This window comes from Neolamprologus brichardi, chromosome 7 (genome assembly GCF_056152115.1).
Source record: "Neolamprologus brichardi isolate AB-2024 chromosome 7, ASM5615211v1, whole genome shotgun sequence".
In the NCBI taxonomy this organism is placed as follows: domain Eukaryota; kingdom Metazoa; phylum Chordata; class Actinopteri; order Cichliformes; family Cichlidae; genus Neolamprologus; species Neolamprologus brichardi.
Genome location: NC_142110.1, coordinates 66,444,716 through 66,470,083, shown reverse-complemented (window position 1 = coordinate 66,470,083; position 25,368 = coordinate 66,444,716). Strand labels below are relative to the sequence as shown.

General features: G+C 43.1%; 1 protein-coding gene across 1 annotated transcript in view; it reads left to right on the top strand.

The window, feature by feature from the left end:
• The window catches only part of zfpm1 (zinc finger protein, FOG family member 1), a 123,845-nt gene that overhangs the window by 72,269 nt on the left and 26,208 nt on the right, over positions 1-25,368 (top strand). The window contains exon 4 of the mRNA XM_087844181.1: positions 18,225-18,358. Within this exon, the coding sequence (XP_087700307.1) occupies positions 18,225-18,358 (134 nt within the window). The remainder of the gene's footprint in view (positions 1-18,224; positions 18,359-25,368) is intronic.

Here is a 25,368-nt window from a genome sequence, read left to right as displayed (position 1 = left end):
TTATAAGATAAGTAAGGATTACATTAAACACGAATCATCCAAAGCTGCTTTGAATTAAAATACGAAGCTGAAAATGAGCACAAGTCTCCTTTAACCAGCGTCTGATGCAGGGGTGGGCAACTCCAGCCCCCGAGGGCCGGTGTCCTGCAGGTTTTAGATCTCACCTTGGGTCAACACACCTGAATCACATGATTAGTTCGTTACCAGGCCTCTGGAGAACTGCAGGAGCTAATTTAGCCATTTAAATCAGCTGTGTTGGTTCGAGGACACATCTAAAACCTGCAGGACACCAGCCCTCGAGGCCTGGAGTTGCCCACCCCTGGTCTGATGGATTGCGGCCAAGTCTGATGCCCCTGATGCTTCATCAGCTTCAGTCACCAAACTTTTAGGATTTCTAAACTTTAAGGAAGTAGCCTAGTTCTCCCATTGGCTGCTTGTGGTTTGCATAATGGTCGTGAAAGACTCCAGCGACTCTCTTTCTGTGAGTAACCTCATAGCTTGTTTTGGACAGTCTGAGTTAGAAGCTAAACGTTACAGTTGGGACGCCACGACCGGTGCCTCGTTTTCAGCCGTTGAATTGCAGAGTATTGTTCACCGATCAGTTGTGGGCGCAGGTAAAACAGGGCTGACCTGTGCCCATTTATCCTTCACTTGATACGTACTGTACTCTCACTCCGTCTGCTCCCTAACCTTCCTCCATATCTGCAGCCAGCAGACTCCCACGTCTCTCAGGAGGAGGGTGTCCCTGCAAGCTCGCTGTCAATTTCACCTGTCAGTCACAATGCTTTAGAGTGATGATTTGGTTGTCATGTGTCCACCGGGCATGTCTTGTCAGCGAGTTTGTTTCCCCTCAGAGTTCAGAAAGGAGCCTGGTGGAAGCTTGTTTTGTGCAAACCCAACAAAACAAACATAAAACAAGCAAATATTTTTTTACATCTACCAGGTTAGTGGTAGGTTTATGGTTCGGGTGGATTTTTGCTACATGCTAAACGAGTGCGGCTTCTGAAACTAGTAGATGTTATCTTTCAAGTCAAGCCAAAGACTAACTACACGTTTTTGGATTTTGGGACACGGACACAGGGAGAGCATACCTGGGATATTAAACGGTTAAATAAAGGCCAATCAGATTTGGACGTCGGATACTTGAAACGTTACACTTGCTGCTCCTGCGTGGCTTCATTGCAGACTTACTATATGTCAGACAAACGAGAGTTCAGTGTAGCTGAAAATCACTTCATCCTGTTACTTGTTTGTTTAGTCCAGCTGTTTGGGAGTTTTAGGAGAACCGAGAACTGATTTGAGTTTAAAATGTCTTAAATTTTACTCATTATCTTAAATAAACACTCAAATTTAAACTCTCTACTACGGCGTTGAGTTGGGTCTGGTTAATGTACAATTTTAGCCCTCAGTTCTCTGTAATGCCAGCGATTATATGTTTTAATGATTAAAGAAATAGGCAATGATTTCCCCGTTCTGACGCTGAAATGCTGCACTGTTAGAGAAGGTGTCTCATGAACCCGTCCAGTTTGGTGACTTTTAGGCTACTGTAACACAAAGTAGTTCCCACTCTTACGGGAAAACTCGTTTGCAGTGAGAAGTTGTATTTCGTAAACTTCGAAGTCGACGCTCGTGAACCAGCAGCAGGCTCTGCCCTCGTTTCAATCACCCACTCCTGATCTACACCACATATTCTAACTGACACACACACTCTGTCACACTCTCCTCTCCCATCTCCTTTCTCCAGCCTGCCCGCGATGTGTCTCTCCCCTCCTCCATTCCTGATGATTGATAGGCACGAGGCCCTAATCTAGAGGAACATTTCTCTGCGCTGTCCGGCTTGCTATCAGCCCAGCAGTTCTCCGTGCACCCAATGTGTGAGCCCACTGCAGGCCTGCCTGGTGCTGGTGGCTGGGACAGGATGTTGGCACGCTTGATTACCTGCCTATCAGATGCTTGGCCTCTTCTGCAACCACCGCACTACAATCTGCATACCTTCCTCTCGCACAAAAATACACTCGGGCACATGATTGCGTTTAATGCACCAGGCCGCTCAATTGCCTCCATCCATGCCCGTTTAGAACGGGGACAGCTACACCACTTCAACCTCCGGTGGATACAGTTGGAACTCGGAGTAAAGTTCAAGACTTCCAAACGGTGTCACTGTAGTAAAGTGGACATAAAGGCTGATAACGCCGTAGCTACACGTTCACCTGCCGTCGCTTTATGCTTTATGAATATTCTGCCAGCTTTTTGAGCTATCTGTGGAGCGTCTGTGTACGCTGCTCAGTGCCCGTAATAAACAGATAAACAGATATAAGAGAACATATGTTATCACAAGAGATATTAAAACTGTAATAAATGGGATGTATAAATGCAATAGTGATGGCTGACTAATAAATATTATAAAGATGGATTTTAACCCTTTAAAGCCGGTCGGAGCGGGCACGCTCCGTTTTGTGTATCTATTTTTAAATCCCAGTAGCTCTGCAACCACGTAAGCTAGCGCAATAACTTTTTTTGCATATGAAACCGGAGGAGTTGTACTTACATCTTATGTCATCAGCTTGTCCTCGGTCAGTTTCCTTCCACATATAACTTTGCAAAAACTGCATAAAAAGCACTTGCAGCAACAAAAACATAATATTCCAGAAACACGCTTTGCCGATCCGATCAGCTGTTTGTTACACTTCCTACGTCCATCAGCGCGAACTTTTGCATGTCCGCCATGTCCTGCCCGAAACCGGAAGTGATGTCATTTTGCGGAAATGTAGTTTTTTACCATCAGGGCCTCATGAGCCTATACTGGTGTTTTTAAAAGTTATGTTTGACTTTATGACTTTCTGTGTGGTTTCTGGGATGCTTAGGACTCATATTGCACTGCTGGAAATAGTTTATTTTGATGCATATGCTGCTTTTTTGCAAATTTGCAGTATAATATTCATTTTTTGTTTGTCCTTCAGTATATAAAAATTGGTGTATTTCAAAAATAAAACTATGAAGACACTCAAAATAAATTTCCTGTGGTGGGAAACTATTGTGTGCAACTTTTTTGTATTTACAGTTTTGAGGGATAAGCCTCTTAAATTTCTCTAACTAGAAATATATGTTAAAAAAACAAAAATGATTTTTAATTTTTTTGTAGTTTATTGCACTTTTTTGCAATTTATGTAATTACTATGCACTTAATGCAGACATATTATTAAAATTTGGGCTGTAATGGTTGTATTGATGTATACTGATGTATAACTTGAAACGCTCCCAAAAATGGCTCCACAGCATGTAAACATATAATATAAGCTCTGGCGGACTTGGTTCTATGGTAGGTCTTAAAGGGTTAAATGATATTTTCATGCAATGCAAACTACAGAAATCTATCCAAATTCATAGAATAACTTTAATAATTTCATTCATTTCATACTACACACCAGCCTTCATGTCATGTATTTCACATTTAAGCATCGCTGCAGATCTTCTTTCAGGCATAGGATGAACCGAGGGGTCGGGTCGAGATCCCGAATGAGAATTAAAGCCCAAAAATGGGCTGACGCTCGAACATTATTCACTAATACTTCATAGGAACCAGATCGATCCATCATACTAGTAAAAACAAAAACAAATGTCAAGGCTCGTGAGGGTTTTTCCCCTCCACTGAGGCTGTAGCATGATGTAAAAAAGAAGCATGGAGAGGAAAATCCCCGACACACTCGTCCTCTGCCTTCTGCTCATTTTCCCCATCCTTGCAATATCTCTCTCTTATCATGCCCTGTCTCTCTCTCTCTCTCTGTCTCCTCTGCAGTATCTCTTGCTCACCAGTTTCCTTCCTTTATTAGACAACGATCACTTGTTTTCCCAAGCAAGCGGTTTAGGTCGACCACTGCAACAACAGCAGCTAACCATACGAAAGAATTTACGTATATAACTTTGTATATTTTCAACATTTAATAGCACGGGGAATTTGCCCCGCCACATCTACCCTACAGCTTTGATTCTTAATGGGCCATTCAGTGCTGCATACTGGCTATAATTACTTTTTAAAATGAAAGTAAAACAAATATTGTACAGCTGAAACATTACAGCAGCAGTAAAGGAAAAAAATAGCTTTCTGTCTTCACTTTTAAAGTGACGGTTTTCTTGAAGCAGCAGGAATATAAAGTCACGATTATGTAGGTCAGGCCAAAAATAAACGAATCATAAAGTCTTCTCACTCTCTGTGTCCAGGCTTCCTTTTCAGCCATTAAACACATATATTGCAGGATGCTGTGGCAAACAGTATTTGTGTACTCGGTGAATCAGTGTTTTACATCCCTTCTCATGTTCCCTCTGTTTGTTCACTTCACTCAGCTGCCGTCCTGCTCCCTTTAATTGGCGAACCTCTAAATGACCCCGAGTGCGTCGAGCTGGTCTATCACTCTTTAACTTTTACTCGTCTCCTCTGCGCGCCCGCGCTGCCGATACCGGCCTGATTGAAATGTCCTTTTTTTCGCAGGAGCCAGAAGGAGTTGTTAAAGCAGACATGAATTAATGATTGAATTAATTATTGGAGTCACATACCGTACAATTAATTTTGTGGCTTTGCCTCAGTCTTTTCTCCTCTCCCCGTCTGTGCATAGAGAATGTCAAGAAACATTTTCTAATTAATTTATGTGTGATTATCAGGGGTAGTTTCTGGAAGGTCTCCACTTTCAATTTGTGACAGGCTGCAACAGAGAGAGGGAGATGGCTGGGAGAGAATGAGGTGGGAGTGAATAAGGCTATACTTGTGAAGTATGTGCCCTCACACACACACACACACACACACACTTAGAATTGAGGGTTTTTTCCTCCACGTTACGGTTCTGTTTTAAAACGACTTCCAAGATGTCAGTCTTTCTCATCGAGTCGTGACTCTCCAGTCGGTGTTTCGCTGTGGAGCAAATTGAACCATCTAACTAGTAATTTGAGAAATCTCTCTTTGTCTTTCCACCTGATTTTAGCTGATGCCATTCATACAATCCAACGTATCAGTTTGAGGTTAGTTAGTTCATATATACTGGTTAAAAAATGTCCCCTGCGTTTCTTCCACAGTGGCGTTAAACTGCATTTCTGACAGAGGAGAGACGTGCACGTACCTATGTGGCTGCTTTCAGTGGCACAAGCCATTCTTAATTTAAATATTAAATGACTCTGTAATAAATCTGCACATATTTTATTTGATAAGTACTTGGTGAAAAGTAGCTGATCAAATAATCACCTGCTTTTGAACTCTAACGTGACGGTCTTGGAAATCCAATGACAGTCATCCCTGTTCTGCTCTGCAGCCTCTATGAGCCACCAGCTGTCGTCCAAAGCGGCTTTAAATTTGTTTCTTTTGACTTTAGTTTCCTGAGCAAAGAGCTTCAGTCACTCACTCGTAGAGGTGGGAATCACCATACATCCCATGATACGATATTATCACAATACTTAACGCACGATACGATATTATTGCAATTTTTAAAAATATTTTGCAATATTCAGATTCTGTACATAAAGGTAAACTTTATCAATGTTCATTTTATCTAATATCAAAGTCTCACACTCAGTCTTTCTCTCATTTCAGTTTGATTGTTGACAAACTGAACGGTTTGTATTACAGTCTAGTCCAACTTAACTGAACGCAACCATCTGGTACAATTATAGCTATTCTGAACTATGCAGTTTATGAAAACTATGCAGCCCCTTCAGCAACTGAAGAATTTGAAAGTAAATTAAAACAAAATATAATTTTACATTAAATAAAAAAGTTTGAAACTTAATTAAAATAAAACATGTCTTAAATTAAAATAAGTAAACTGTCATGTTTATTGCTGCCAAAAACAAGTTAAACACATTTGGACAGTGAAGGAATGTCAGGATTCTTGCTCAGAAAAAGGATCAACATGCTCTGAAGTCAGAGCACAAAAACCTTTTTGTAACAAAATATCGATTTCTGCTGTCCCTGTATCCATACATTATAACAAAATATCACGATACTACACAGTATCCATTTTTTCCCCACCCCTATGAGCCACCAGCTGTCGTCCACTTTAATTTTGTTTCTTTTGACTTTAGTTTCCTGAGCAAAGAGCTTCAGTCACTCACTCGTGTTGTGTCTAGATGTGAAATCTTTTATTATATTTCATACCTTTTTTTCTTTGAGAAAATTGCAACCCAGTCTGCCCATTCTGCAAATAACCCCAAAAACATATGTTACACTGACTCTCTACAAGCAGTGCAAACATTTTATTTAAAGAAAGAGACTGAAGATGATGACTCTATGGATGGAGTAGCAGACTAGCAGCAGCATCGAGCGCTCTATCTGCGTGTCCACACATCGAGGGCTTAAAACATGTCATTGAAGGCTAAACAGTGCCTGACCTTTTAAAATACACACCACACATCCAAATGCAAACCTGGCGTGCAGACGATACGGACAAACGCACAGGCTTTTTTAGATTTCATTTCTCTAAATCAAAACAATAAATCATGAGCTGCATTGATGCTTCATTTGTTTTAATCACACATAACAGGCGGCGTCTCGCGGCGCTCTGCAGCCTTTGAAAAATGGTGGATTTAGCTTCAATAACAGGAACGGGCCAGCCAGGCTGCAGCGAACGCCTCCATATGCTTCGACTCTCCATTTAAAATGAGCGGCGCTCGTTAGAAAGAGCCCTGCATGATCGACACGGAGAGTCGTGGGTAAAAAGAGAGGGCCAGTGTTTTCCCAGCAGTTCACCGCGCCACTGGGGACCCCTGTGGTTAACCACACGAACAGCCATGCATGAGTTCATAAACATAAAATGGGTGTACCGTATCATCAAGATATCATGTGTGTCAAAGCAACTTTCGACCTCAGGGTGACATTTGAATAAAGTTTGTTATCATTTCAGAATCTTAAAGGGAACCTGTTCTGTTCTAGTTCTGTGTTCTTTTGCTCGTAATAAATTAATTTCAGCTTTACTGTCATTCCACCATCGACACGATATAAATAAACGAGTTCATCATATATAAAACGAAACCTCACGAGGCAAAAGCTCAGGCTCCAAACACTTTGTTTCAGACAGTTTTTTTCTACTCTTGCACCTGTATGATGTCAGAGAGTAGATAATGCTGATACTGGGATGTCAGCCACACAACTCAAAAGTCCCTCCCGCCTTCTGTTTGTAGATTAAGCATCAAAATACTCAAGGTGTGGGAAAGTAGAGCTTTACCCACCATATTCACACAGCAGATCGTAAGTGTGACAAGCGTCACCTTAAGGTAAAGCTGCTGATTTTAGAGTTACACACTTATCTCACTGCTTATTGCTTATTTTTAGCTACTTGCATAAGCAGAAGAAGATCATCCTGCAGCTGGTATTTCAGAATCGTTGTATAGTGATATTGTTGCAACATATTGTGATGGTTTCCGGTGATTCCCACGCTGTCGGTGGGCGATCTTGTGACCGGTTGGATGATGCTGCTGCTCTTCTCACAGACTGGCGTACAGAGATGGTTTATCAGCAATAAATAAAACTTCCCAACGGTCAGGAGACTGAATTCCAACATCAAGTTGTTGCATGTGAATGTCTGTATTCTTTGCATTCATTTGTCTTCACTAAGGTGGACGGTGTGGAGGACTCATCTCATCAACAGTAGTCCTGTCACCCCCTTCGTCCTCTGAACAGAAAACTGCTTTTAGTCCCCCCCCCCTCTTCCGCACACACACACAGTTTATCTTTCTTCGCATATTTGTGAATTTGCATGTTTGCTTCTTGCTCTTTTCTGGTGGTGTATGTATTTTGTAGATAAAAGTTCAGCAGTGCAGTTAAGAGAAATTAGTTGGGTAAACAGTGGTAAATGTCAATGATAAAGTTCTGTTGAAGCTCATCTGATTAGCGGGACTACGCAGGTGTCTTATCTTGCCTGTGCAACAGAGGGTAAAATGGAAATGATTGCGTGGTCCTGAGCAGTAGATGCCTATCCCAGAAATGTCTATCTGCTGCTGAGCTGAGCCTGCTGGACTCCAGGGACCCAGGGGTGCAGCGTGGAAGATCATGGAGAGAAAGAGAAAAGGACGCGCAATCGGGTCGTGCTTCTTGTAAGATTGAGGTCTTTTATCAGCCAGCTTTATAAATGACAGGAGTGGCCATTAATGAGAAAAGCTGGAGAGAATTCATTGAACTGAAATTGAATTTTTGAGAAAAACGTTCACCACATAAAGGTGACTCAATCGATACGTATTTTTCCTTCATGTAAACGTCTAATGTGGTGCCGTATGTAGGATGTATACTGACGTCATTCGTTCAGAACGGCCTACTCTTTGTAGAAGATGTAATCATGGAAGATCCCTCACTCACCTGTATCTAACTGGCTTATATCTGAAAAACACCACTATATGATACAATACAATATGTTAGAGGTAATTTTTTACCACTGTTTCATAATCAATACAGACTATTTGGTGAGGGGGGGTTACCACGTTTCCCTTGCATACATACATAACCTTTTACAAAGAAAAAGCTTCAGTCAAACAAATATTGTCGTTTCTGTCAGCTAATAATTTATATTCGGTGGTTCATTTGTGTTCTCTAGCTTCTCCACCCATTTGATAAATTCAATTCAATTCAATTCAATTCAATTTTATTTATATAGCACCAAATCACAACAAAAGTCGCCTCAAGGCGCTTCATAGATACAGAGAAAAACCCAACAATCATATGACCCCCTATGAGCAGCACTTTGGCGACAGTGGGAAGGAAAAACTCCCTTTTAACAGGAAGAACCCTCCAGCAGAACCAGGCTCAGGGAGGGGCGGAGCCATCTGCTGTGATTGGTTGGGGTGAGAGAAGGAAGACAGGATAAAGACATGCTGTGGAAGAGAGACAGAGGTTAATAACAGATATGATTCAATGCAGAGAGGTCTGTTAATACATAAAGGCAAGACTGATATGACTTTGATATACAGATATGACATTGTTTAGGACTGACACAGCATGAAAGGAGGAGCCGGGTTGCAAAGTGGCTTGCAGCGACGTAGGATGGAGGCAGGCTCAAGTAGCTTAAATAAAGCTTCCTTTGCCAACTGGGTATGTAGAGTAGAACCAGCTGAACCTGCTTGAACTAACATGGTGCTTTTTAAACATTTATGTTTAGTGCTGTATAATAGTTGATTGTCAGCTGTCTCTGTGTTCAGTATGTATTTCTTTCTGCAGTCTGCACTCAGTTCCTCAGGTCGGCGCTCCAGCACATGGCTCTCTGGGGACTTGAAATGCATTCTGTATTGTTTTCAACCTGCAGACTTGGCAGACAAAGTAATGATTTAACACTTTGTGTAAACAAAGAGCACAGGCCCCATTCGTTTTCCTAATACTAACCAAACTGAAGTATTTGCCGTGTGTTTCCCATAAGGGCCGAAGCGAGAACAGTGTAAGGAAGGGGAGGTGTTGGGATTTGTCATTCAGCAGAGGTTAAACCCCACCTATTAGCGCGGGGTCGGAGCAGCACGCAGATAAAGATTTCCTGTTGTATGGTGTCAAAAAATCAATGGCTCTGGTGCGATGTGCTCATTTGATATCAACAATAGTCTTTTTAAAAATCAATTAGGCCGGATAGAGAAGAACATCAGTGTTGGGTTACACCTTTCTCTTTTCACCACTTATTCTTCACTGATATCCAGTAAGGGCAGGCTGTTTGTCGAGGATACTCGGTCCCTCGGATGAGCAGGTACAGTGCTCTCATGTGGCTTTGCTTTTTCTTTTTTTGATCATTTCCCATTATGTAAAATGATAATATATAAAAGTCACAGAATAAACTAGAAAGATATTCTGTTTAACAACTTGTTTGTGTGAAAGAAAGGCTTCCCTTGAACCAGAGTCGTTTTTAGCTGTTGGGAATCTAAATTTAAGGGGACAGTAGAAAATCTAGTCATTCACAGTCATGCAGTAATTATAATGATCAGGCATAATATTATAACCACTGGCAGGTGAAGAGAATTACACTGATTATCTCTTCATCAGGGCAATTGTAAGTGGGTGGGATATATTATGCAGTGAAAGTGAAAAAACTTCCTCAGAGTTAATGTTAGAAGCAGGAAAAATGGGCGTAAGTGCTTGAGCAAATTTGTGATGTTTGGGTCAGAATATCACCAAAGCTGCAGCTTTGTGGGGTGTTCCCGATCTTCAGCGGTCAGTATGAGTGTGGGAACGGTGTGAACCAGCTAAAGGGTCACGTGTCAGGTGTCATTGATGCATGTGGGAAGAGAATCACACAGATGAGCTTGATGCTAAGTTGATGCTGGTTTTGATAGAAAGGTTTCAGAGCATCGCAGTTTGCTGCAGATAGAGCTGCATATCTGCATACCAGTCAGGGTGCCCATCCCCTGTACCAACAGTGGGCACGGGAGCATCACAGGTGGCCTGGTCTGATGAATCCCATTTCCTTTGACTGGGGAACACCTGGCATCAGGCTCAACTATGGGAAAAAGGCAAGCGGGTCCTGTGGTGCTTTAGCCAACCTTCTGACATGTATCACCTAACTAAGCATTGTTGCAGGTGTACACGCACGAAATGGAACAAAGACAGTTCAGGATTGGTTGGTATTAGACAGGTGGTCATAATGTTAAGGCTGATCCATGTGTATCAAAATGAAGCAGATCATTTTAAATTAGACCTTATATAATTTCTAGCACTGTCATTTTTTTCCTTGGTAGCTTAGCATGATTAACAGTTCAAAATGATTCCTCTTTGTATTATCCTAGGGCCAATTCAGCCCCTCACTCTGTCTGCTGTCCCAAAAAACCTGTTTTAGCTCTTAGCCATTTAAGAACACTTTCTTCTGATTGGCTCCCCCTCATCATCGGAGAATTTAAACAGCCATAGCTATTACCATATAAGGACACCCCCCTGTCGGTGACATTGTAAAGATTCAATGGTATAAAAACTCATTGTGAAACCAGCATTTCTTCAGTTTGGGCCTCCAAGACAACTAAAAGCCACCCCTCAAGTTATTGTTTCCAAAACAGGAAAGAAATGAACGGACTGGAAACAAACTTCTGAAGTATCTTATTAAACTCTGATGCCTTGGAGCCAGCAAAATCTGCTTCCCCATCTCTGGGTGAGAGTACTGTTTTGGATCCTTCCCAAAGTTGTGGACAGTTTCCACTAAGTAAGCATTTAATAATAATATGACATATCATTTAAGATAACAGCCCACCTGCAGGTTTAATTAATTTTCCTTCCAAGCTGAATATACCTGAAGATGTATCAACAATTAATCTAACCAGCTGAGCATAGAAGAACACGTTTGTTCCTCATACTTTTTTCCCAGCAAATGAATCTTAGAAAAAAAAGTAATAAAATGAACGAGCAACATTAAAGACTTGATGGATTCACAGTCACTTCAGATTTGTTTGGGTTTTTTTCCTTCAAATGTTTAGTGTTTGTGAGGTATGTGGCACCGTTTTAAGCTTTATCTCTTTAAAACATGAAAGAGGAACTCAATATAAAGCCATGAGTCAGTGTTACGTTCACTGACCTTTGCGGACTAAAGCATGTCCAACCAATAACTTCATCAAGGCAGCCATAAACCTTCCACCACTCCCAAATTAATCACCGCTAAATCTTTAACGATATGTGATATACATGGCCCGGGACTGAAATCTTTGAATGCTTCTGTCTTATTAACACATACATGCCTTCTGTGAGAGTGATGAGGATGCGGGGAATCCTCTCATTTATTGACCAACAGGCTTTTTCACCTTTCAATCAGAACATCAATGAAGTCAACAATAGATGGTGCCGTGTTTTATGGTTTTAATCATCTTTATATTGTACATACATCAATATCAAACTCATTAGCAAATCTGTAAACTGTAATAACGCAGATTTGTGTAATTTCCATCGACAACACGCTGATTAAACTGTCGGGACGACAAGAAAAGCAGCACTGATCCATAAATCCTGTAACGACATAATCAAAACTGTCCTGCTCTCTTCTAACGGCTGCCTGCCACCTTCAGCTCGGCTCGCTGTCTCACAATTATTCTGCGCGTCCTCTCCCTCCCCTCACTCATCGGTTAATTGCGTTAGTCGTTTCATTAATGACGGACTGATTGTTTTATTGTGTTGGCTCGTCAAAGAGGTCTGGACGCCCCAGTGGTTGCTGAAGCGTCCGTATTGATAAGCCTTTGTGTGGGTAGCTGGTGACAGGGGCTGTATTGGTGTGCGCATGCTGGATGTGTGTACCTGTGTGTATGTGTGGAAGAAAAAGCGAGCGTATGTGTGTGTCAGAGCTAAATGAGTGGGGCAGCATGGATACTGAGAAGCTGGTTGATATTGATAACGAGCCCATCCAGGGCTGTGTTTTTTTTGGAATAGGTCATCCAACAAAATAAGTGTGTGTGTGCATGCGCGGATGTGTGGACTACAATGTGGGGTAGTATCATGCGGAGCAGAAAGTGTAATAGCAGCCAGTGCCGCCATATTGATAAGGAGCGGTGGGTTATTATGCAGGTCTGTGGTGGGCAGGAAGTGTAATTAACAGGGATTAGGATTGTAGGAGGCCTCATGTTACCCCAGTGAAGACAGCTAACCTGTTGGGATTAGTGAGAAGCACTCATTAGTGGAGCGAACCGATAGGACTTTCTCTCAAATGAAAAGGCAGTGTTTTTTTAAACAGAATCATCACTGATGCTAACTATAGTTAACAAGTTACATTCACTTGGTTTCCATTAATGTAAACTTGTATATTGGTAAAAACACAGAATCGAGGCTTTTACCTGTGAAAGATACCCAGTGGGAAATCTTTTACATCAATTTTAAAGAGCTGTAATTACCACTGCCTGGTAAGATTTAATGTGCTACTACAGCTAGCATGTGCCAGTAATGGACCAACAAGCCCTTTGCACCTTTTGCTGCAATTAAACAGCAAAATGCTGTGAGGTTAGATGAAAATGTAACAAACAGGAGAACTATGCAAAGGCAAAGATTTACGCCAGCCACAATCAATACACCCTCACTCTTATTTAAAAAGGTCAAACACAGATTTCTTTCCACTATTTCATATAGAACTGAGGTTTATTTTTGGCAGTAGCATGGGCTCATGCATGTCCATGCACATAAAAGCATGTCCATGCATGTCCATGCACATAAAAGCATGTCCATCCATGTCCATCCATGTCCATGCATGTCCATGCACATATAAGGGTACACACCCACATTTTCCAAGAATTGAATAAATAACACTTTTTACTGACTGACCAGCGAGCTATCCTTCCTGTGAACAAACTCCCAGTCCGCTATATTAACCTCCATTTGGCGATAAGCTCTGCAGGTTTGGTGAGCTTGGCATGTTGAGTTCTGCCTCCCTTTTTCCTACTTGGCCATACTGCACTTTTTGTGAGAGGAGTAAGTTCTGTTTTTTTCCTTTTTATCTTATGTAAGCCTCACCTTTGTCCACCATTCCTGATCATGCCATGATGTCATTGATCTTAATGTTTGATAGCAAACAGAACAACAGTTGGCTAGCTTGCTGTTGGCTCAGTAGACCCCAGCTCTCACTCCTTTAGATCTTTAAAACAATGCTCCTTTTCTTTTGCTGTTTCCACAGCTTCTCCATTTTCTCCACCATCCACTCTTTCAGTTACCCGGGGGTACCTACTGACAGCTGCTGCAGAAAACTAAAGTCTCACCCTCTTCCTCTTTTGGTTGTGTAACTGAGCTTTCATTTTCTTTGAAGAGCATGCACCCGGTGGCAGGCAGAATCACATAATTTAACAATGAACATGCCAGCGGGGTCCCCTAATTGTGTAATCAACGTGACTTCACAGTAAGCCAAAGCGTAAGAAAAAGTGTCATATTTATTGGGACTTTTTGCCCTTTTTTGTCTGCTACTTGTGAGGCTTTGATTTATCTCTGCACATCAATCATGCAGATCCTATAAACCATTTAGACAGTTAGTTTAACCTCGACCCCGTCACAACATCCAAAGCTAACATGAAAGGAAATGTTGGAACATGTTGAGGCTGAGTACCTGACAACGTGATGCTTGTGTTGGCCTTGTTTAGAAGTTAATATCTGCATTGGCTTACTAAGGTCAAATGCTCATGACGTTTCACAATTAGGGTCAGCAGAGCTGGTCAGCCTGATAAGCGTTCCATGTGGTTGGGATTGGCCAATGGCTCAAAGAGTGGCTGGACATTGATGGAGTGGTGAGATAAGGAAGAGGTCAAAGTGGCCAAACTGAGGCCCCACTGCGTGATAGGAGATTACTGGACTTCAGACTCTGCTGCCAGGACAGACTGAGGACTCATTTTTGGTTCAGCATCAGATTTCAAAACGGGAAATCTCATGTCCAAAGAGACTCTGACACCTGTCTTGTGTCTCAAGTCCAGACCAGCTATACTTTGTAGCTTCAGACTCTTCAAGATATATGTGTGTGACCCCAGTAAAGACTCAAGACACCCAGCGTGCTTGTGACAGTGTTTTTATTTAAATGTGCTTTTCTCAGTCACTAAGTCCATCGTCCTGACAGCTTTCCAGCTGTCTCCACCTGTCCTCCCTTCCTCCAGCATCACTGAAATAGAAGAGTGTAATTACTGAATTGCTTCCAGCTGCAATGACAGCCTCCCCCTCAAGCCCGCTGCACCACCCCTCCTCTGCAGTGGACCTGCAGACCACACCTCTGCCACATACCTCCACCGCCCACCTGAGGCTGGAGAGCCATGCGGCCAAGCCCAAGAGGTAATAGCGAAGAGAGTCAACCGCCGAATTGATGGCCAGACACTCCTTCTCCAGGGCGGTCAGCCCCCTTAACTTCTCCAGGGCGGTCAGCCCCCTTAACTGCTGGGACAAAACCGCCCCAAGCCCTTTGTTCGAGGCATCCGTCTGCAGGATAAAACGGAGGGAAAAGTTAGGTGTGTGGCGCAGCAGCTCCCCACAGAGATCCTACTTCACATCACCTGGCACTGTTCTGTCCACTGGACCCAATCTGGGGTACCCTTTCAGCTGAGATCACTCAAGGCGCTGGTCAGCTCTGCAAAACCAGGCACGAACCAGCGGTAGTAATCAGCCACACCCACCACTTCCCCTTTTGTATTGGGGTGTGGGAAAGAAATGATGGCTGTTGTTTTCCCAACCTGTGGGTGCACCTGCCTACCTCCCAAGTGGTACCCCAAATATTGTACCTTCCTCTGTCCAACTGCACACTTCTTTGGGTTGGTCGTGAGCCCAGCCTACCTCAGGGACTCCAGGACCACGGCCACCTGCTGCATATGCTCCGCCCAAGTGTTAGTGTCGATGATAATATCATCCAAGTGGGCAGCAGCATTTGCAGGTTGTGGATGCAACAACTGAGGTGCTGGAAAGTGGCCTGGGGCACCTCCCACACTGCAAACAACAGAGGGTCTAACCAGCAATCCCAGTTGAGTTCATCCACATGAATGAACTTCTGAATCATGGACTTTAAAGTCTGATTCATCCGCTCCACCAGCCCGTCAGTCTGAGGATGGTAGACGCTGGTCCAAACAGAGTTAATGCCCAGTAATTTGTACAGCTCTTTTTAGTGTGTGAGACATAAACTATGTGGCCTGGTCAGTCAGTATTTCTTTTTGACCAGAAATACTGCCTACGCCACACTCTTTGCAGAAATGATATGCAGCGGCATTGCTTCGGGATATTGTGTTGCATTATCCACCAGAACTAATACAATCCAAGTGTACTCAATCCAAGTGGCCCAATGAGGTCCATGCCAATGCGCTCAAACGGGACCTTCATTAATGTAATGGGCGCAAAAGCTTTTTTGGAATCAGCGACTGGTTAACCAGCTGACACTCCATAAAATCGGGAGGTTTTCGTGTCCCACAAGCCCTACCATGGGGTTGTAATGAGCCGCCTGGAAAATAATTTCCTGGCGGCTTTCAGGCATCAACAACTGGGTGTGTTCCTCTTCCTAGGGTGTCATCCCGCTCTAGTGGGGTCTCCTGTGGAGTGAACCACTGGAGCCAGAAGGGGCTTACAAGAAGTCCCTGCCGTCTCCTTGTCCCCAGAGACAGCATCAAACAACCCTTGGCACTACACGCCACTAAAGGTCGTGAGCACATCCCTACGCACTGCTCTAAAGGTTATTAAACTTCAGCCAATCTGTCCCCAGAATTACGGGGCAGATTGTTAGGCATCGGCTAACTGCAGCCTTTACTTGTTTAACCATTTTGTCCTTAAATTTGATCTGCAGCCGCACTATGGGATATTTGTGAAAGTCCCCTCCTGACTTTCACCCACTCTGCCTCCAACAATGCCCTGAACCAGGGTTTGGTGCATGTAGCCCAAATTTTAAGCACTATTTAACTCGCAGTGAATCGTGGCTCAAGAGTTGGGAGTTCGCCTTGTAATCGGAAGGTTGCCGGTTCGAGCCCCGGCTTGGACAGTCTCGGTCGTTGTGTCCTTCAAGACACTTCACCCGTTGCCTACTGGTGGTGGTCAGAGGGCCCGGTGGCGCCAGTGTCCGGCAGCCTCGCCTCTGTCAGTGCGCCCCAGGGTGGCTGTGGCTACAATGTAGCTGCCATCACCAGTGTGTGAATGGGTGGATGACTGGATGTGTAAAGCGCTTTGGGGTCCTTAGGGACTAGAAAGGCGCTATACAAATACAGGCCGTTTACCATTTACCAATCAGTTAGAACTAGAGTTAAGCTGCAGTTTAGTCACATGTTGAATATGCGTTTTTTTTTTCCAGAATGTTGTCTGGATGCCAAAATATGAACAAATTCTATATAAAGGGGTAGGTGTGAATCTAACCCTGAATCTGAACCTAAGCAGGTCACTGGTAACCTGGTGGATGTTAAGAGATTAAAAAAAGAACCCGAGTCACACAATAAAAAATTCAGCCCAACCTGACCCGAGCACAGCAGGTCGGGCCAGCTCCTGTTGCGTCTGGCATCAGGCATCAGTATCACACTCTTCTGTTCACAGGGGCAGAAGAACGAGAAAGCACGGCTGGTTGCGGCGTGTTTTCTGAGTGCGCAACCTGAGGTTGATAAAACTGATACCATCAGTTACCATTGAATGTTCTCAGTATAGCACCTGTGTGTTATTCGTCATACTGGGCTGAGTCTAATTGCAACTCTGAGCTCTGAGTTAAGAGAAAAACACCACTTCCTGTGCGCCGTTGCCACAAAACTCTCTTTGACAGCAAAAACAATATCTCCAACCGCTCCTCGGCTTGTAAGCACTCATTTCATTGAATTAACGTCTACTTTTTTTTTCTTTCTCCAAACCGCACTTCTTCCTGCTTTTTTTCCTCCCCCTCCATAACCCCAAACCCACCACCATCACCTCCTTCACCCACTCACCCACCCCCAACCGGCTGTGGGAAAGCCATTTTATCAGCGTCTGTCCGTTGTTCTCTGGTGGGGATAGATACAGAGAAGATAGATGAGTGTTTTGACATGGAGAGTGTTAGACAAACACTCTTATCAGGCCCGCCACTTTAGACCGACCGACCCCCCCCCCCCCCCAAACAGCTCTTGGTTGAGCTGAGGGGGAGCTGGAGAGGAGGGCAGGCAGATTTTGTATGTATTTTGATCAGTAGGTGGACGGTTATAACAAGAGAACTCCTCAACAAGCAGACCCCAGGGCTGCTTGTGTAACTGCAGCAGCTGCTGTTAATCCCATCCAGTCAGAGTTCCCGTTACAGCACTCACTTGCAGTCTTCTTCATTTATCCTCAGATGTGCAGAGACTCCTCTAAACGAGAGACTCTCACAGTCCGAGCTGTCTCTAAGTTTTTAAATAGATGGTTCAGTCCTCCATGCCTGCCGGCTATCTGCCTCTATCTGGGCTGCAGCGGGCTCAGACCACAGCTGTCACTGCCATCCTTCTGCACTTATCTTTTCACTTTGAGGAAGTACACAAGAAGTTTCCCCTGTTTGAACCGGCCAGGACAGAAAGCGCCGTGCTTGTATCAAACTCCCCCTGCTGTTGAGCTGCTGACAGTATTTTCTGTTTGGGCTGAGCTCCTCTGAGGGTTCAGGTCAAGTTCAAGCCACATGCTGATTGAGTTTTTTGTCTTTTGAGCCACCCATACGGCCTGCACTGTGGCACTGACCCTCAAAGCTTTTCTGATGAATGGTGAGTTCAAGGTTTTTACATCGTGCTCCCGATGAAGAGACCTCTTCACGATCTCTTCGGCACATGAATATTTAAACCGCTCTGGGCTTATTTAATGTTATTTTCTCCTCTGTTTCCCACCTGCTTCCCAGATGACCTGGAGCTAAGTGATGAAGGTGGCGACAGCAGTGTGGTGACAGTAAGAGACCTCTCTCCAGACACAGTATGGGGCCCCTACCCAGGAATCGTCCAATCACAGAGCAGCACAGATGAGCAGGAGACCGAGGTAAGAGCTCGTCCAGCGTGGTTACCACTGCTTAAAGTTCTCTGGCACTGTGCTGAATTTCCAGCATGGAGCTGTTTAAGATTTAAATATATTTTACTGCGTTTGCACTGCTTAGCAAAGTGTTGGCTTAACTGCCGTCTCTGCAACATGAAAGCACGAGTAAACTGTAGCATGGACGGCTCAGAGACCAACAGAGGATTGATCATTTAAAAGTTTAAACGCTAGACGTGATATTCTTTATGACTTTGTTATGTTTGGATTTGGATGCAATAAATCTACCAGACTATCTTTTCCTGCTAAAATAATGAATATTGTATTTTTGTGGCTCTAAAGCAACTTTCAAGTTGATGTGAGAACTCACATTAAGCAGGTTGAATTTCTCAGATGGTTGCTACCACAGCCTACCACCTAGTTTATTACATGGAGCTTTGTTTTTATCATCGTTGGACACTGAAGTAGGAGATCATCAGGCAGGTTAAGCAGGAGCAGATCCAGTATTGGAGTATTTTATCCAGTAGTGTGAAGACCTGATACGCTGTCAGCTACTAGGTTAATGTAAAGGATTTTTGCCCAGTGAGATAAATGAAAAACGTCCTCGTCCAGTCCTGAGCTTCTCAGGGTTCCTGAAGGCTCTTTATTGTGGCTACAGTAACACATAACTACGATTAATGTGGGCTGTCCTCATATAGTTAACCTCAGTGAAAGCAGTCTTAATTCAATTAAATTCAATTCAATTTTATTTATATAGCGCCAAATCACAACAAAAGTAGCCTCAAGGCGCTTCATAGATACAGAGAAAAACCCAACAATCATATGACCCCTATGAGCAAGCACTTTGGCGACAGTGGGAAGGAAAAACTCCCTTTTAACAGGAAGAAAACCTCCGGCAGAACCAGGCTCAAGGAGGGGCGGGGCCTTCTGCTGTGATTGGTTGGGGTGAGAGAAGGAGTCTTAGTCAACTAGTTTGTGTTTGTGTTGCTGGTCCCGGGACATCTGTGGTGGCAGCAAGCAGCGTAGCCTTATTCTCTTTCAGTGCTACTTTTGCTGATGTCATGCAGCAGAGTTGATGTTTTACAGGCTCGTTAGGTTTTCTGCAGTGTAGCAATGTTAATAATGGAGCCAAGCCTGCAAGCTACATCAGTCAGGCTTCCCTTTCCTCATGTCGTGTTCACACCTTCCCACTTTGGCGGCTTATTTAAACTGCAACCAGCTTGGGCATCAAACTGTATTCAGCTGCTGTAATAAATCTTTCTTTTTAAAAGTTGAGTTGTCCAAATAAATAAACATTATTTCTCAGCCAAAGCTCAAATCTAATTTTCTTTTGGTTGCAATATGTTGTTATAGAACTCTGAAACCATCAAAGCCTAAGTGATTATTGGATTTAAAGTTTAAAGTTAGAGTTTCAGCACCTATACCACCTCTGCACTGTAACACAGAGCTGAGGGCAAACCAGGGTGAAGTGAAACACTAAAGAGAAACCTGACTGGTCAGGTCAGAGGTCAGATGGTTGCAGACAATGAGTACAAATCTTATCATGTGTGAGACAGTGGTTGGAAATGAAAACAGCCATGTGTGCAATGTATTTGTGTGTGTGTGAGTTCCTTGGGAACAGTGTGTGGGACCGGATGGAGCCCTATCAGAGGATGGGTTTGTGCATCATGCGCAAGTCCATCTTAATCATATGATACTGATGCTGGGAGAGGCTTCCTGGCATGGAACGCACTCTCATACGAACACTAAGCCTCACACACACACGGGGTTGTTCACACACAGCCATTCCCTGCCCAAAATTCTTGTACTGATTGATTGATTTTTGTGGCTCGATCTTCAGTTTTTGTCTCAGCTTTTAAAGGCGTCACATTAGCCCATTTTGGGCGCATCTGCATCCAAACCAGTTTCTCATCAGTCCACAAAAAGACTCCCGTTCAAATTTAGATGGAGTTTATACCACACATCCTGGCCTTTCTCCATCAGAGTCCTATCCTCTTCCATCCTCTCCCCTCTTCTCCTCCTCTCCTCCCTGCCCTCCCCAGACGTCCGCCTGTCTTTTATCTCCACATGGCGCCATCCTCCTGGACAACAAACCCCAGTGATTGATTCCCGCTTGATAGGCTCTCATTTCTAAGATTTCGTTTATTATCAGTGTGGTTCTGAGCGTACAGATAGATGTTTGTGTGTGTGCGCGCGCTCTAACACTCTCACATACACACACATACACGCTCACCCATCACCTTTTGTTCCTCCCCTCCCCTTCCGCTGCCCATACTGTCCTATTCCTCCTCTAAACTGTATAGTCTTTTTCTGTTCTTCTGAGGTCTTGGCATTCATATGGAAAGCATCTCGTCCCGACTCTTAAAAACTCATTTTCTCCCTCATCTTCCTCATTTTCTGTCCCCCCTCCTCCCCTCTCCCCCCTTCCTATCTGTGGACTAAAGGAGTGAGGAGACGGACCTTCGGTATCTGCTGGAGATAGTGGCCGTAATCTCACATTCCTCCTGTGTTTCTCCCCCTGTCACTCCATTCCCCCCTCCACCCCCGCCCTCTATCCAACCCTCAATCCTTCCCCGCCTCCCTCCCTCCTGGGTCAGCAGGGGTCAGGGCTATCCTCCTTAGTCTGTTGGAGAGGAGAAATCTGCTCATCTTCTTCTGCTCTGCCAAAGTGTGAGCCTAAAACACTTTCAATGCTAAGGATAAACTCATTTCACATACTTTTATTTGAATTTATGAATTAAAAAATGCACAGTTTTCATGGCTTTTATCTAGGGATGCACCGATACCGATACTGGTATCGGGTATCGGGGCCAATACTGTAAAATGTGTTAACCGATACCATGAACCGATACTAACTTATTTCATTAATCAGAGGGTGGCTTGTCATTTCTGTTGTAGATTTTTAGATTGGCCACTAGGGGGCCAATTATTATTTTATTTATTATTTATTTTATAATTTTTTATATTTTATTATTTATTTAATAATAATTATTTTGTTTGTTTGTTTACAATATGGACACTCTGCAATAATTTAAAAGTTTATTTTATTCACAAACCTAATTTGTATTTATTTTATTCCAAACAGAAGTGTTTATTTATTATTCTGAAAGCTCGAGACAGTGCCAATAGTTCAGTGATATTTTGTAAAATTACAATGTGGAGACTCTGCAATAATTTAACAGAAGTGCTTATTTTTCACTTGAAATTTTTTTGTGGTCATTTTTATTAAGATTTTATTTTTTATCGGCAGAGAATAAAATAAAACCTGTCTTCCAATTCATTGTATTTGTGTGTGTGTGTGGTAGAAGTATCGTTTTTTGTACTCTGTATCGGCAAGTACTCAGATCCTAGTATCGGTATCGTATCGGTTTGAAAAAATTGGTATCGTTGCATCCCTACTTTTATCATTTAAATGTATCTTTTCACCCCGATCTGCTGGCCAACATCAGGGTTTTAGATGTGAGTTTGGGTCTGAAAGTGCATACTAACTAATAAGGAATCCGGGTTAGCCTACAGCTAAGTTGTTAGGATGTCTCTGTCAAATCTATGTAAAACAGTTGGAATCTCTAGCAGGATATATATCAGTGTTTTGAGATATTTTGAGTATTTTGAGAGCCTAATGTCAGTTTTGAAAGACAAATATTGTTCTTTAAATAGTGCGTTCCCTCATAAAGGTTATGTGGTTGCACTGTATACCACTCACATCACTTCAGTGTTTGATGTTAAAGCTTCCTTCCAAGATAAACTAGTTCCCCGTGTCATGTGCACTAATCCACCTCCAAATCATCTCAAACGTCAGCTTTTGAAGTATTTCCTCGTTAGCTTCAACTAATCGTCACGTTATCATCGCTGTTGCTATAGATGAATTATTTTTGTTATAAAGCAAACAAGGACGCTTCATCAATAACGGAGATCACATTGGATGTGTCACAGGTTTATTGGATATTGTTTGAACTTCTAACTAGCCTCCCCCCCCCCCCCCCACCCCCCACCAAAAAAAGTGATTAACATAAAATTGGAAAACTGTTTAATATTGTGTTGTCTTATTCTTACAGTAGGCCTTTGACTTTCGGTGTCATTTATTCCCAGATAATAGAAAGGGACCAAAGTTTTCCACAATTCCTCCATTCTCTAATGCGTCCTGGTGGCTTCTTACATTTCTGATCTTTTAGAACCAAACGCTCCCTCTCGCAGCCTGAGATCTTCTAATCAAAGGCTGTTGGTAGTCCCACGAACTCGTTTTAAGACCAGAGGAGATAGATCTTTTAGAGCGGTGGCCCCCAGGCTGTGGAATTACGTTGCCTTGATTGTATTTATTCTTTTAAAAAGTAGCTTAAGATTTATCTATTTATTTAGATTGGCTTTTAATTAGATTTGTGCTGTGTTTTATTATTAATGTATTTTATGTATTTCTGTTTTATATTACTGTGAAGCACTTTGTGGTTTTTATCCTGTGAAAAGTGCTGTATAAATAAATTGATTTGATTTTGATTTGATTCTGTATAAGAATAAAATAATACTTTTATGAGAAAATACCAAACAAAAGTAAAACTTTCACTTTTCATTCTTCCGGATTAAATAAACGGGTCAAAATGACGTTTGTGAGTTCCCCTCTTCAAGGCAATTTACAAATGTCGTGCTGTTTCCTAAACGCAGGGGCAGTCAGTTTGTTTCAGTATCAAATACAGAAATAAGTAACTAAAAAATAGGACATGCTTTTCTTTTCTGCGCAGTTCATGGAAGTTGTGTGTCGCAAACATTAGTAAGTCAGTTTGTAAGATTAAATATACTTTTCCTCATATTTTGTGTGTGAGAAAGAAACTCATATTGCAACTGCGTCTGCTCACCACGCTCTCTTTGTAAATACTGACATTTTCAAACCCAGTTTGCTCTGGTGCAACACCTTATTGAATCAGACCTGAGGAAGGTACTCTTTCTTCTTCTTTTGGCTGGTCTGCCTTTTGTTTGGCTCAGATATCGAGGCGTTTCCTGACACAACCCTCCCCACTGCACTGTACTGGCATTTGCACATGCTTTCACTTCATTTCTTGGTAAGATTGGCACGGCCCATTCTCAGCCCCACCCCTTGCAGCATTGGCCTTCTTCACTCTTTCTCAATTAACCTCCCTCAAATAACAAACCCAGTTTGCTCTGGTGCAACACCTTATTGAATCAGCCCTGAGGAAGGTACTCTTTCTTCTTCTTTTGGCTGGTCTGCCTTTCGTTTGGCTCAGATATCGAGGCGTTTCCTGACACAACCCTCCCCACTGCACTGTACTGGCATGTGGACATGCTTTCACTTCATTTCTTGTAGGGATGCACCGATACCGATACTGTTATCGGGTATCGGCCTCGATACCACATTTTCTAAAGTACTCGTACTCGTTAAAAGTCCCCCGATACCGAGGACCGATACCACGGGCTGAGACCTGTCTGTGTTTGACCGGCATGTAAGGGGTTAATCACCTGAACTCCCTGACTATCTCACCGCTCACCAACGGGCTCTTATGGAGGCGACTGTTGCCATCCTCGCCCCCTTTGAGGAACTAACTAAAAAAGTGAGCAGCTACGACGCACTAGCCTCTGATGTCATCCCAGCTGTGACTGTGCTAGTGAGACGTCTAAACAGAGAAACAGACGAACAAATTTAAAATTAAATTTTGTTTTTTATAATTATTCTGTAATATGTTGCATACAACATGCTTTTCATTTTAAATAAATGTTCTTAATTCCAAACTAGTCCCTTGTTGTTGTTGTTTTTGTTAAATTATAGGACTAAAGCTGTTACCTGCAAATTTAAATCATGTTTTTATTAAGTACTCGGTATCGGTGAGTACTGAAATGCAAGTACTCGTACTCGTTTCCAAAAAAGTGGTATTGGTGCATCCCTAATTTCTTGGTAAGATTGGCACGACCCATTCTCAGCCCCACCCCTTGCAGTATTGGCCTTCTTCACTCTTTCTCAACTAACTTGGGCCCATAAGCCAAGATTTCAATACCAGGTCTACCCAGTGACTCAACAACACTGTTTGGATGTGCAGAAACACGTACAGAAACATCAGAGATATTAGCTGTGTGTTGTTTTATGCATGGGTGTGAGTTCTGAGAAATCAGGGTGGGGCAGAGAGAGCGAGGGAGAGAGGCAGATGAGATCCAGTTCTCGTTCTCCCTCCAACAGATCTCCTTCATTAGATTAGCAGCGTGTTAACTGGCCTGTGTCATATGGAAATTCTGCCATTTGCATCTCTTGAGAAAGAGGCGTAAAACCATTTATCTATTTAAATATATTCTGGCTGATATGGCTGTTGGACTTTAGAACAGGGTATAATAATGTTTACTGATCAACTGATCAGCTGGCTGCTGATTCCTCACAGTTTTTGGTTGAGTGAACAACCAGGTCCTCCTCGGCGAGCCTCCCATGGCAACCCAGGAGCGAGCACGCCACTGCTGCTTTTTTCTGATTGGATCGCACATAACAGATCTGATATTATATCTCCGCTTCTTCTGATTGGATCCTGCTTTAATTAACTGATAGTGCGGTTGTGTGCGATTGGATAGAAGTTGTAGGACTTGTGAAATTTTAGCTCAAATGAAGGATGAAGCGATGATGCTAAAGAGCGAGCAGAGTTTGCTGCATCTGTTGCATCTTCCAAAAGGACAGATGTCCTAGAAGAAGTCGGCACCACAGGAAAAACTCCGCTTACATCGTTCCTATTGTTCCCCCCCCCCCCCCCCCCCCCTTCAACAGCATCCAACAGCTCACCCCACCCCAATCTTGTCTTTCGTGGAAAGGCAGCCCCAAGGCACGATCCTAGAAGGAGTAGAGTAGGGGAGTTCAAAGCGTTATCACGCGCCGAACGTCTTTTCATCATGTTTTAGAAACAAGCGTTCGCACTAATCCCCCAATAATCTCTCCAGGAGAACTGGGGCGATAAGGCGCGCCACCCACGGCTTTTCAAACACTTTTTGGGTAGTCTCTTCTCACTCTCTATCTCTCTTCCCCTCTACCTCATCTACTC